The sequence below is a fragment of the Carlito syrichta genome, unplaced genomic scaffold (genome assembly GCF_000164805.1).
Source record: "Carlito syrichta isolate Samal-C Ts95f unplaced genomic scaffold, Tarsius_syrichta-2.0.1 Scaffold128226, whole genome shotgun sequence".
NCBI lineage: Eukaryota > Metazoa > Chordata > Mammalia > Primates > Tarsiidae > Carlito > Carlito syrichta.
Window position 1 is genome coordinate 303099 of NW_007072322.1, and position 15013 is coordinate 318111.

Here is a 15013-nt window from a genome sequence, read left to right on the forward strand (position 1 = left end):
AGGCTGCGGTGGCCGGGAGCGGCCACTGCACTCCAGTCTGGGCAACCGAGTGAGACTCTAGCTCAAAAAAAAAAAAAAAGAAGAAGAAGAAGAAGGTAGGAAACTACGAGACATTTTGTAAATTTGAGCCTACAACGGTTATAAAGGGGCTAAAGAGTTAAACCCTCAGCTGTGCAAAACACACAGTCAACCAGAAGAGTGAGTCTTTGTTGGGCACAAGCGATGCCTACTCACTTTACCGGATACTGAGGGAACGGCAGGGGTGATGGGGGGGGGTCTGAGCGAATGTTCTAGTTAACCAAGAGAGAACTTGAAATCCATTTGGACTGCAATTCTTCTCAACGGCATGACGTGAGAGGTGTGGTGCTGGTGACCGTGACTGGGCTCTCTTTCTGGATTGCCCATTTGGCCCATAGGTTCTGGTGAGGTCACTTTTTGAAGTTTTTGAATTTGCTTTGTCATGTGATGGGAAGGACAGAGGGGATTGGGTGGAGGTCTTCTTATCCTCCGAGGCCCTTCTGTTCCATCAGACAGTGCTCCGGGTAGTTCAGGGTAGTCCAAACGCCAGGCATTTCCATATGATGAGTCCAGAGTTCAAGAGCATTGGCACGGCCTGGTCTGACACCCCAAACACTGTGACCTTTGCCTTCTTCTCCCCTTCCATGGCATCAGCTCCAGACCCCTCATTCAGCTCTCCGTCCCCTGGCTAAGGAACAGAGTTCTATCTCAGGGAGACCTGTATTGGTGAACCGTTCCAGTTACCTGAGTTTCTTACTGAGAACCCAAACTTTGGACAAAGACCCCTCTGGGGATTTAAGTCTTAAGCAACTCGTGGACTTCTCGATTCCGACGCCTCCTGATGGAACAGCGTGCCCACTGAGACCCGTTGGGATTCCCCTTGACCCCACCCAGAAGCGAGGCAAGTGGGGTTCCTGGAGGCTCGAGTGTGTGAGACCGACCAGCAGTTAGGTATCTCTTGATCCCTCAAAGTGTTCAGGGGATTCAGAACGCAAATTCAGCGGTGACAGTCAAATCACCGCACTCCCTTCACCACCAAATCCGAACTCTTGGGCACAGGTTCTTCCAGAGGAAACGCACATTTTGCGTTTTGCAGGGGCCTGGGACCCAGAACCGGCCCCCCGGGAACCGGTCCCCTCCCTCTCCCTGGGCCCGGCCCCGCCCAGTCTACATCTGGAGCTGGCGGCGGGGGGGGGGGGGGAGGACTGCAGTGGCCTGGAGGGGCGGGGGGCGGGCGGCGCGCAGGCTGCGGGCGGAGGCAGAGCGCGCGCCTTTTTGTGCGGCTCCTAACTCCTGCCGGATTGGCTTGGCCGGTGCTGCTGTCGGAGTGGGAGGAGCCAGCCGCGTGCCCGCTTGGGTGCCTAGTCGCAACCCGGAGCGATCGCAGGCAGAGCGCACTTCGCAGCTGCCGGGCACGCGCTGAGAGGCGCTGAGTCCGGCGGACCCGCTGGGTGGCTCCTGGTCCCGGGCTCTGAGCTTCGGGATCCGGACCGACCCCTGCGCTGCTCCCCTTGCCCTCGCTGCTGTCTCCTTAGAGGAGACTTTCGGCGCAAGGGCCGGCCATCCCGCTCCCCCTCCTCGCCCCTCACCGACCCACTCCGCATCCCACCCCTGTCCCTTTCCGTGGCCGTATCCCCCGCGCCCTCTGGCCCCCGAGCTCCGCGGCCATGGGCGCCCGAGGTGTGCTGGAGGCCATCGTGTTCCTGCTGTGCATCAACAGCTGGTTCGCGGAGGACCCCAGTCCCTTCCCGAAATTCCACTTCGAGTTCTCCTCCGAGGTGCCCAGCGTCGTCCAGGACCTGTTCAACTGGTAAGCGGGCACCCCTAATCTAGGCACGGCGGGGACTGGGTGGGCAAAGAGCCTCTGGACTCTTGGAGGGAGCGGGCTGGGGGCGCTCGGACCCGGGCTCGGCGAGCCGAGACCCCTGGAAAGGGTGGTGTGGAAGTGGGGACGGTCAGTTGAGATGGAGCCCTGTGCTTTAGCCCACCTGTTACTGCGCAGTCCGTGGGGGTGCCCTCTCCCCGGGATTTGCCCATTCACCTTAGCATCTTTCTCCAGCCGCCTCTTTTGGCACCTGTGGAACGGGGGTGGGGGAGTACAGGGTGATGCGCAATTCACAAAACATAGACAGGAGAGACACCTGTTTGAGTCTCGATTTTAGTTGTTCCCCGAGGCGCACGAGCTTGTGCGTGCATGTGCGTGTTGAGAGGTGAGGGACCCTTTCCAATGCGGCAGGTAGGAATTATTAACTCAACCTCGTCGGAACCCAAGCAGTGTGCTCAGTAGCTGTGTAACCCTCAAGCGTGTGATCTGAGATACGTGCGCCTTTGTACTTAACTCCTGCGAAAATCTTTGAAGAGTCAGGGTTTTTCTGTGTCTGATTTCAAGTTTGTGTGGGTCAGTAAATGTCTGGAGAACTGTTAAACAGGCAGCCTCAACATGTAGATCGCACAGAAATGTATATTTGGGGTGGCCACGGGTCCTGAGTATGGACATATGGGCAACGTGTGCTGGAAAACAGGTGGGAATTCATTGTTTTAATTTGGGAATAATTCGTATGCGCACTTTGGGATGTTTCAGAGTGAAATGATTGATTGATTAAAGATGATCGGGGATAATTTTTAACAATGTTTAAATGGCAAAACAGAAATGAGCATGTATACAGAAAAGAGGGGAGGGGGGAGTTGGGCAAGATTCCAGTAAACAGTGCTCTACAGCGCCCTCAATCCAACATACCAAACTGCGCCAGTGACCAAGCACACATGCGCACACACGCACACACACACATACGCACATAGAATTGCAGGGGCTGACGCACCATGGGTAATGCGTCAAAGGTTCGAAGAGTCACAGTGATGCCAGGGCCTGCTCTCATATACAAGCCCCTTTGGGGGAAAGAGCCCTAATGAAAGCCTGGGTGAACTAGGTGATCATATCAGAAACTTCTGGAAAAGCCAGCTCTCTGCATAGCCAAGCTGGGTCCACTGATGTGCTCACCTAGGACATCTCCAGGCTGGAAGCACATGCTTAGCAAGAGAGATGCCTGCTCCCAGAATGAATATCTTTTCGAGGACAGCTCTGAACCCCAAGAATCTGAAATGATTTGGTTGTATAAGAGTTCTAAATCTCCACTACGTGAGAAAGACTGTATCTCTGCGTCATATGGCATATGCCAAGTCTTAAAACCAGAGGTGTACAAAAAGAAGGTTGACATAAAAGTGACATGAAAATGCCCAGCCCTAGCCCAGGTAAAGGAAATGTGACTTTGAGCTGGATAGTGTTGGCTCAGCTCGAGAGGGTACTGAGAGTGGAAGAGGACTTTTCCTGGGGCAATCAGGTGCTCCTGGAAGGACCCCCACCCACCTGGAAAACAGCGTCCAGGCTGATTGCAATGGGGGCTCCTTAAGGGGTGAAGTAATGCATTTTTCACCTGCCCACTCTCTCCCATCTCCCCTCCTCCTATCGCCTCCTCCTCTCCCCCCACCTCCCCCCAGTCCTGCCTGGTAACAGAGATCTTTTTGCCCCACCCCCTGGATAAAAGCTGGGGGTGGGGGGAGAGGGGAAAAAGAAACTGCGTCACTGCAGTGCTTCTGGCTGACTCACCATGGGGAGGGAGGGGAGTGGGGAGAGAGTGCATACACGTATGATTGGACATGTCTGCGTATGTACTGCAGAAGGGAAGGCCCTGGCCAGGCAGCCACTGGCAAGTCAGCCACAAGTCGACCAGCATTTACTAATGACTTCTCTGTTTCAGCAAAAACTGTGCAAATGAAGAAGTGGTTGGAAAGATTTTGAACAGAGTGCTGTCGGCATATGATATCCGCCTGAGACCAAATTTTGGAGGTAAGCCACGTCCAGACCCTAGAGGCCACTCCCTGGCTCTACACCTCTGGCTCTCCAGATCCCACCCACCTGACCCTGCAGAGACCTGCAAGGGAGCACTGCCAGTCCCCCAACTCCCAGGCCTTCTAGAAGTTTCCCTGGAATTTCTCCCACTTCCCTGCCTTCATATACATAAGGCCGTCTTCCCACTCCACTCTCTCTTAAGATGGCGTAGCTGGAAAAAGGCTAAGCACAGAGACAGCTGCGTAGGACACAGCGCACCATGCTTCTCGGGCTAGAGTGTTCTGCTCCATCTCTGGGAAAACACGCATTCTTCTACTTGAGCACATTCTTCACACCCTGAGCCCCTGCCCCATTCAGCCAGTCCGAAATTGAGAGCATGATCTTCTCTGTCTAGTGTACTTAATCCACCCGGGCCGCGGGAATTTCCACCCCAACTCCCCCTTCCCCAGTGCGATCTTTATAAATCCAGCCGATCACCTGAAGACCTTTTGATGGTTTTATCTAACCTCCCAATAAAATCCAAACTCCTCAGCCTAGCACTCAGATCTCCAGCGCAGAGATTAGAAATGACAAAGAAACTGACACACAAACCCCCAGGAAGTCCACATGTCAATTTCTCCCCAGATTTCTCCCACATAACAGAAGCAGCATCCTCTGGCTCAGGGGACACCCCAGAAACATGGACCAAGGACAGGTGCACACTAAAAGGGTGTATTAAACAGGTTATTCACACTCCAGCTCACAGGAAGTAGAATGAACAGGGAGCCTAAGCCAAAGGAAGCACCCAACTTCCCGAAGGAGTTTGGACTACATACCCACTCTAAAGGGTTAATGAATGCTAATGACTGCATTTGTGCATATGAATAGAGGGCTTCTGAATGCGCGCTGCCTACACCCAAGAGCACACAGCTGGGAGGATTTAGCCCTTTCAGGACCAGGGTGCTATGTTTGGCCTGGGGAGACACCTGGAAAATCAAAGCAGTACCCCCCGGGGGGGGGGGGAACAACTTGGGAGGTGGGTCCCTTGACTGGTAATTCCCCTCTGCTGTGTTGCTTTCTCCGGAGTGTGAGGGCAGACCGAAGGGTCCAAGGTACTCAAGGTGAGTATGCACTGGGAAGCCTGGGTGGAGGGGGCGGAGGGCGAGCGTTTTCCCTGCAAAAAAGGGCAGCAGCACCTCTTCTGGGCGAGTGCCCTGGGGAGAAAAGTCTCGCACCATTTGGATCAGTTGCACCAAGCACCGGTGGGCTGGTGGGTGATGAGAATAGCCACTACATGTTCTCCTTGCCACGGGGAGGGCTCTGGGACAAGAATCAATCTCTGGGGAGGGGGGTTACACTAAGTCTTGTGGACCTGCAGACCTGGAGTGTGTGAAAAAGGATTAATCCCTGGGCACTCACTCAATTTAGCCAAACAGAAGATGAAGGTGGGAGGACCCACTAGCATTTAGGCAGAAGGATTAGGGTTAGGGTTAGGCTGTATGTCAGGGTTATCGTTACGTAGATATGGGGGGGGTGGAGCCCAACGGATGGAACACCTGGGTTAGGGCATTCAGAGTTTGGGGGCCCCAGGATTCCCTATACAGCTCCCCACTACAGCTGATCTCCCTCTGCGTGTGAGGTGAAATCGAGTTTCAGGGCCTCGCCTCTCCGTGTGCACCCACCACATGCAGGGGTCTCCCTTAATTGCGACCCAACTCACATAAGAGCCTTATTGCTTCCTTGAGTGCAGGGTGGGGGAGTGAGAAAAGGAGGAGGATGAAGAGGCAGAGGAAGAGCCTGGCAAAGCGGACAAAGCCACTTCCTTCTGGGCAAGAGAACTGTTAGGGTTTCACCTAGCCCCGTGCCTGGCATGACATAGGCACCCGATATTGTGGAGTGAAGGAATGAATGAGACATTTTCATCATTCCTTCATCCATCTGCTAGGGAGGAAGGGGAGTTGAGGCAGCAAAGATTCCAAGACAGAGGCATGATTGCCCCCACCACTTTTTCTGCCTTCCTGAGTCCAGGAGAGTGGGGGATAGGCAGTGACAGGATATCAGGATAAGGCCATCTATCACCTTAGAGATGGCATTTAGGCTCCTTATGGGGAATTTTCTCATTCCCCTCCATCATCCTTTCAGCTTGGAGTCCTGGGCCAGGCTTCTGGCTGGCCCTTTCAGGTCCCAAGCATTCCACTCTAAGGGATGGAGTCCCCTGAGCGGCGAGGACCAGTCTGGAGGAGAAACGGAGGGTGGGGCTGGCTGCCAGGCCCCTTGGGGCTTGTTGGCTGCCTAGCACAGCTTCCACTCTCTGCGGGCAGGTGGGGGGCCTGAAACACAGTCATGGAGAACTGTGTTTCTGGGAACGCCTGTCACCACATAGCACTTTCCTGGGGCTTGTTCATAAAAGCCCTGGATGCTGGAGTCGGCCGTGCCCTAACACAAAGGTTATTAAGTTCTCAGCTGCCATTCAGATGCACGTTCCTGACAGGGCTTGGCTTTGTGAAGCCCTGGGCTTGGAATAGCACATTTCCCCCTTTGCAGCTCAGCGTCTGACCAGTCAGCCAGCAGGGAAGCCAGCAGGCAGAGTTGCAGACGTCACACCTATTTCCCTAGCAGTAGTGTGACGTATTACAGAGACTCGTAGCTTTGCGTGGGGCTGGGTGTGCAAAGTTTTGAGCTGATGAGGAAGCAATACAAATGTGTGTGTCCACAGTGTCTCACCAATGTATTCACACACTTTAACACATTCACACACACAAACATGCTCACATATACACTCACAAACATACAGGAACACACACTGACACACAAGCATGTCCCCACATCTACATACACATAAGAACTGACCCACACATTCACACAAAAACATGCTCACACACACAGATGCCCTCACAAACGTACTCACACACTTTAACACATTCACATGCACAAACATGCTCACACATTCACTCACAAGCAAGCTCACGTACAGTGGCAAGCTCAAATTCACTCACATATTAACAACTAATACATGCAAACATGCGCCCACATTTACATGCACATTTAAACCAGCTCACAAATTCATTCACATGCAACCATGCCCACATATGCAAACACACTCACAAATTCACTCAAAAACATGGAGAAACACATTAACATCCTCACACACACATGCTCACACATACACACATAAACACGATCGCATCTTCACTAACACATGAGCATTCTCACATACATGAGAACACACATTCATTCACACATTCACTCACACAAAAACATGCTCACACACAAATTCCCTCAGAAATGTACCCTCACGTTTTAACACCTTCACACACACAAGCATGCTAACATATTCACTCACAAACACACATACAGGAACACACATTAACACACAAACATATCCCCAATCTACATACACATATGAACTGGCTCAGACATTCACTCACACACAAACATGCTCACACACACAAATGCCTTCACAAATGTACACAAACATTTTAACACATTCACATGCACAAACATGCTCACACTTTCCCTCACAAGCAAGCTCACATACAGCGGCAAGCTCAAATTCACTCACAAATGAGCACAAATACATGCAAACATGGCTCCCACATTTACATGCACATTTGAACCTGCTCACAAATTCGTTCACATGTAACCATGCCCACATAGGGAAACACACTCACAAATTCGCTCAAATACATTGGGAAACACATTGCTATCTTCACACACACACACGCTCACACATACAAACATAAACATGATGGTATCTTCACTAACATGAGCATTCTCACATACATGAGAACACACATTCACTCACAAACATGCTCACACACAAATTCCCTTACAAGTGTACTCACACACTTCAACACATTCATATGCTCAAATATGCTAACATATTCACTCACAAACACACATACAGGACCACACATTAACACACAAGCATAGCCCCTCATCTACATACACATATAAACTGGATCACACATTCACTCACACACAAACATCCTCACACACAAATTCCCTCAGAAATGTCCTCACATTTTAACACATTCACATACAAAAATATGCTCTCATATTCACTCACAAACACACATACAGGACCACACATTAACACACAAGCATATCCCCTCATCTTCATACACATATAAACTGGCTCACACATTCACTCATGCACAAACATGCTCACACACAAATCCCCTCACAAATGTACTCACACACTTTAACACACACATATACACAAATATGCTCACATGTTCACTCACAAACACACATACAAGACCACACATTAACACACAAACATATCCTCACATCTACATACACAGACAAACTGACTCACACACAAACATGCTCACACACACAAACTCCCTCACATATGTACTCACACACTTTAACACATTCATGTGCACAAAAAGGCTCTCATATTCACTCACACGAAAGCTCACTTACAGTGGCATGCTCAAATGCACTCACATACTAACACAAATACACACAAACATGCTCCCATATTTACATGCACATTTGAACCTGCTCACAAATTCGTTCACAAGCAACCATGCCCACATATGAAAACACACTCACAAATTCACTCAAAAACATAGAGAAACACATTAACATCCTCACACACACACGCTCACACGTACACACATAAAAATGATTGCATGTTCACTAACACATGAGCATTCTCACATACGTGAGAACACACATCAACTGACACATTCACTCACACACAAACATGCTCACACACAAATTCCCTCACAAATGTACACTCACACTTTAACACATTCACACATACAAACATGCTCACATATCCACTCAGAAACACACATACAGGAACAACAGTAACACACAAGCATATCCCAACATCTACATAAACATATGAACTTGCTAACACATTCACTCACACACAAACATGCTAACACACACTAACGCCCTCACAAATGTTCTCACACACTTTAACACATTCACATGCACAAACATGCTCACATATTCGCTCACAGACACACATACAGAAGCACACACTCACACACAATCATATCCCCACATCTACATAAACATATGAACTGGCTCACGCATTCACTCACACACAAACATGCTCACACACACATATGCCCTCACAAATGTACTCACACACTTTAACACATTCACACACACAAACATGCTCACATATTCACTCAAAAACACACATATGGGAACACACATTAACCCACAAAAATATCCAAACATCTACATAAGCATTTGAACTGGCTAACATATTCACTCATACACAAACATGCTCACACACACAACGCCCTCCCAAATGTACTCACATACTTTAACACATTCACATGTACAAACATGCTCACACATTCACTCAGAAACAAGCTCATGTACAGGACCAGGCATTAACACACAAACACATCCCCACATCTATATACACATAAGAACTGGCTCACACATTCACTCACACAGAAACATGCTCACACACACAAAAGCCCCCACAAATGTACTCACACACGTTAACACATTCACATGCAGAAACATGCTCACACATTCACACACAAGCCAGCTCACGTACAGTGGCATGCTGAAATTCACTCACATATTAACACAAATACATGCAAACATGCCCCCACATTTACATGCACATTTGAACCTGCTCACAAATTCGTTCACATGCAATCATGCCTACATATGCAAACACACTAGCAAATTCACTCAAAAACTTTGCGAAACACATTAACATCCTCACATGCAAACACGCTCACATATACACACATAAACATAATCGCATCTTCACTAACACGTGAGCATTCACATGTACGTGAGAACACACATCCACTCACACATTCACTCACACACAAACATGTTTACACACAAATTCCCTCACAAATGTACACTCACACTTTAACACATTCACACACACAAACATGCTCACATATTCAAACACATATACAGAAACACACATTAACACACAACAAATCCCCACATCTATATACACATATGAACAGGCTCAGACATTCACTAACACACAAACATGCTCACACACAAACGCCCTCACAAATGTACTCACACACTTTAACACATTCACATTCACAAACATGCTCGCACATTCCCTCACAAGCAAGCTCACTTACAGTGGTAAGCTCAAATTCACTCACATATTAACACAAATACATGCAAACATGGTCCCACATTTACATGCACATTTGAACATGCTCACAAATTCATTAACATGTAACCATGCCCACATATGCAAACACACTCACAAATTCGCTCAAAAACATTGGGAAGCACATTAACATCTTCACACACAGACGCTCACACATGCTAACATAAACATGATCACATCTTCACTAACATATGAGCATTCTCGCATACATGAGAACACACATTCACTCAAACACAAACATGCTCACACACAAATTCCCTCACAAGTGTACTCACACACTTCAGCACATTTATATGCTCAAATATGCTAACATATCCACTCACAAACACATATAGGACCACACATTAACACACAAACATCCCCATATCTACATACACATAAAATCTGGCTCACACATTCACTCACACACAAACATGCTCACATACAAATTCCCTCAGAAATATCTACACACATTTTAACACATTCACACACAAAAACATGCTCACATATTCACACACAAACACACATACAGGAGCACACACTGACACACAAACATATCCCCACATCTACATAAACATATGAACTGGCTCATGCATTCACTCACACACAAACATGCTCACACACACAAACATCCTCACAAATGTACTCACACACTTTAACACACTGATACACACAAACATGCTCACATATTCAATCACAAACACGCATACAGGAACACACATTAACACAAAAATATCCAAACATCTACATAAACATGAACTTGCTAACACATTCACTCATACATAAACATGCTTACACACACAACGCCCTCCCAAATGTACTCACACACTTTAACACATTCACATGTACAAACATGCTCACACATTCACTCAGAAGCAAGCTCATGTACAGGACCACCCATTAACACACAAACATCCCCACATCTACATACACATATGAACTGGCTCACACATTCACTCACACACAAACATGCTCACACACACAGATGCCCTCACAAATGTACTCACACACTTTAACACATTCGCATGCACAAACATGCTCACACATTCACACACAAGCTCACGTACAGTGGCATGCTCAAATGCACTCACATATTAACACAAATACATGCAAACATGCTCCCACATTTACATGCACATTTGAGCCTGCTCACAAATTCATTCACATGCAACCATGCCCACATATGCAAACACACTCACAAAATCGCTCAAAAACATTGGGAATCACATTAACATCCTCACACACACACACACACATACACACATAAACATGATCGCATCTTCACTAACACATGAGCATTCTCACATACATGAGAACACACATTCACTCACACATTCACTCACACATAATCATGCTCACACACAAATTCCCTCACAAACATATTCACACATTTTAACACATTCACACGCACAAACATGCTCATATATTCACACTCAAACACATACAGGAACACACATTGACACGCAAACATATCCCCACATCTACATACACAGATGAACTGGCTCACACATTCACTCACACACAAACATGCTCACACACACAAACGCCCTCACAAATGTATTCACACACTTTAACACATTCACATGCACAAACATGCTCACACATTCACTCACAAGCAAACTCACGTACAATGGCAAGCTCAAATCACTCACATATTAACATAAATACACGCAAACATGCTCCCACATGTACATGCACATTTGAACCTGCTCACAAATTCATTCACATGCAAGCATGCGCACATATGCAAACACAGTAATAAATTCACTCAAAAACATGGAGAAACACATTATCATCCTCAAACACACACATGCTCACACATACACACAAAAACATGATTGCATCTTCACTAACACATGAGCATTCTCACAGACATGAGAACACACATTCACTCACACACAAACATGATCACACACACAAATGCCCTCCCAAATGTACTTACACACTTTAACACATTGATACACACAAACATGCTCACATATTCAATCACAAACACGCTTACAGGAACACACATTAACACACAAAAATATCCAAATATCTACATAAACATATGAACTGGCTAACACATTCACTCATACACAAACAAGCTTACACACACAACGCCCTCCCAAATGTACTCACACACTTTAACACATTCGCATGCACAAACATGCTCACATATTCACTCACAAACACACATACAGGACCACACATTGACACACAAACATATCCCCATGTCTACATAAACATATGAACTGGTTCACGCATCCACTCACACACAAACATGCTCACACACACAAACGCCCTCACAAATGTACTCACACACTTTAACACATTCGCATGCACAAACATGCTCACACATTCACACACAAGCAAGCTCACGTACAGTGGCATGCTCAAATGCGCTCACATATTAACACAAATACATGCAAACATGCTCCCACATTTACATGCACATTTGAGCCTGCTCACAAATTCATTCACATGCAACCATGCCCACATATGCAAACACACTCACAAAATCGCTCAGAAACATTGGGAATCACATTAACATCCTCACACACACACACTCACGTATACACGTAAACATGATCGCATCTTCACTAACACATGAGTATTTTCACATACATGAGAACACATTCATTCACACATTCATTCACACACAATCATGCTCACACACAAATTCCCTCACAAGAAAGCTCATGGAGAGTGACATGCTCAAATGCTCTCACATTCTAACACAAATACACGCAAACATGCTCCCACATTTGCATGCACATTTGAACCTGCTCACAAATTCGTTCACATGCAACCATGCCCACATATGCAAACACACTCACAAATTCACTCAAAAACATGGAGAAACACATTAACATCCTCACACACACATGCTCACACACACACATAAACATGATCACATCTTCGCTAACACATGAGCTTTCTCACATACATGAGAACACATTCACTCACACATTCACTCACACACAAACATGCTCACACACAAATTCCCTCACAAGTGTACTCACACACTTCAACACATTTATATGCTCAAATATGCTAACATATCCACTCACAAACACATACAGGGCCACACCTTAACACACAAATATATCCCCATATCTACATACACATAAAATCTGGCTCACACATTCACTCACACACAAACATGCTCACACACAAATTCCCTCAAATATCCACACACATTTTAACACATTCACACACAAAAACATGCTCTCATATTCACACACAAACACACATACAGGACTACACATTAACACACAAACATATCCGCACATCTACATGCACATATAAACTGGCTCACACATTCACTCACGCACAAACATGCTCACACACAAATTCCCTCACTAATGTACTCACACACATTAACTCATTCATATGCACAAATATGCTCACATGTTCACTCACAAACACATACAGGGCCATACATTAACACACAAACATATCCCCACATCTACATACACATACAGACTGACTCACACACAAACATGCTCGCTCACACACAAACTCCCTCCCAAATGTACTCAAACACTAACACATTCACATGCACAAACATGCTCACATATTCACCCACAAACACACAAACAGGAGCACACATTGACACAAAAACATACCTCACATCTAAATAAACATATGACCTGGCTCAGACATTCACTCACACACAAACATGCTCACTCACACACTAACGCCCTCACAAATGTACTCACACACTTTAACACATTCATATGCACAAATATGCTCACATTCACTCACATGCAAGCTCACTTCCAGTGCATGCTCAAATGCACTCACAACTAACACAAATACACGCAAACATGCTCCCACATTTGCATGCACATTTGAACCTGCTCACAAATTCGTTCACATGCAACCATGCCCACATATGCAAAAATACTCACAAATTCACTCAAAAACTAGAAAAACACATTAACATCCTCACACAGGCTCACACATACACATAAGCATGATCGCATCTTCACTACCACTTGAGCATTCTCACATACATGAGAACACACATTCAATCACACACAAACATGCTCACATATTCACTCACAAACACTCACAAATGTACTCACTTTAGCACCTTCACACACACAAACATGCTCACATATTCACTCACAAACACACATAAAGGACCACACATTAACACACAAACATCCCCACATCTATATACACATATAAACTAGCTCACACAATCACTCACACACAAACATGCTCACACATGCAATCCTTATTGGTAAACAGCTATAAATTCACTTTAAAAAATGGAATAACACATTAACATCCTCACACACACACACACACACTCACACATACACACATAAACATGATCGCATCTTCACTAACACATGAGCATTCTCACATACATGAGAACACACATTCACTCACACATTCACTCACACATAATCATGCTCACACACAAATTCCCTCACAAACATATTCACACATTTTAACACATTCACACGCACAAACATGCTCATATATTCACTCACAAACACACATACAGGAGCACACATTGACACGCAAACATACCCCCACATCTACATACACAGATGAACTGGCTCACATTCACTCACACACAAACGTGCTCACACACACAAACGCCCTCACAAATGTACTCACACACTTTAACACATTCACATGCACAAACATACTCACACATTCCCTCACAAGCAAGCTCACGTACAATGGCAAGCTCAAATCACTCACATATTAACATAAATACACGCAAACATGCTCCCACATGTACATGCACATTTGAACCTGCTCACAAATTCATTCACATGCAAACATGCGCACATATGCAAACACAGTAATAAATTCACTCAAAAACATGGAGAAACATTATCATCCTCACACAAACACAGACATGCTCACACATACACACAAAAACATGATCGCATCTTCACTAACACATGAGCATTCTCACAGACATGAGAACACACATTCACTCACACACAAACGTGATCACACACACAAATGCCCTCCCAAATGTACTCACACACTTTAACACATTGATACACACAAACATGCTCACATATTCAATCACAAACACGCTT

General features: G+C 46.1%; 1 protein-coding gene across 1 annotated transcript in view; it reads left to right on the forward strand.

Annotated features, from left to right (window-relative positions):
* Positions 1 to 1685: 1685 nt before the first annotated feature.
* Positions 1686 to 15013, forward strand: part of GABRQ (gamma-aminobutyric acid type A receptor theta subunit) — a 21410-nt gene continuing 8082 nt past the window's right edge. Inside the window, exons 1-2 of the mRNA XM_008048918.1 lie at positions 1686 to 1828; positions 3774 to 3862. Coding sequence (XP_008047109.1) covers positions 1686 to 1828; positions 3774 to 3862 — 232 coding nt within the window. The remainder of the gene's footprint in view (positions 1829 to 3773; positions 3863 to 15013) is intronic.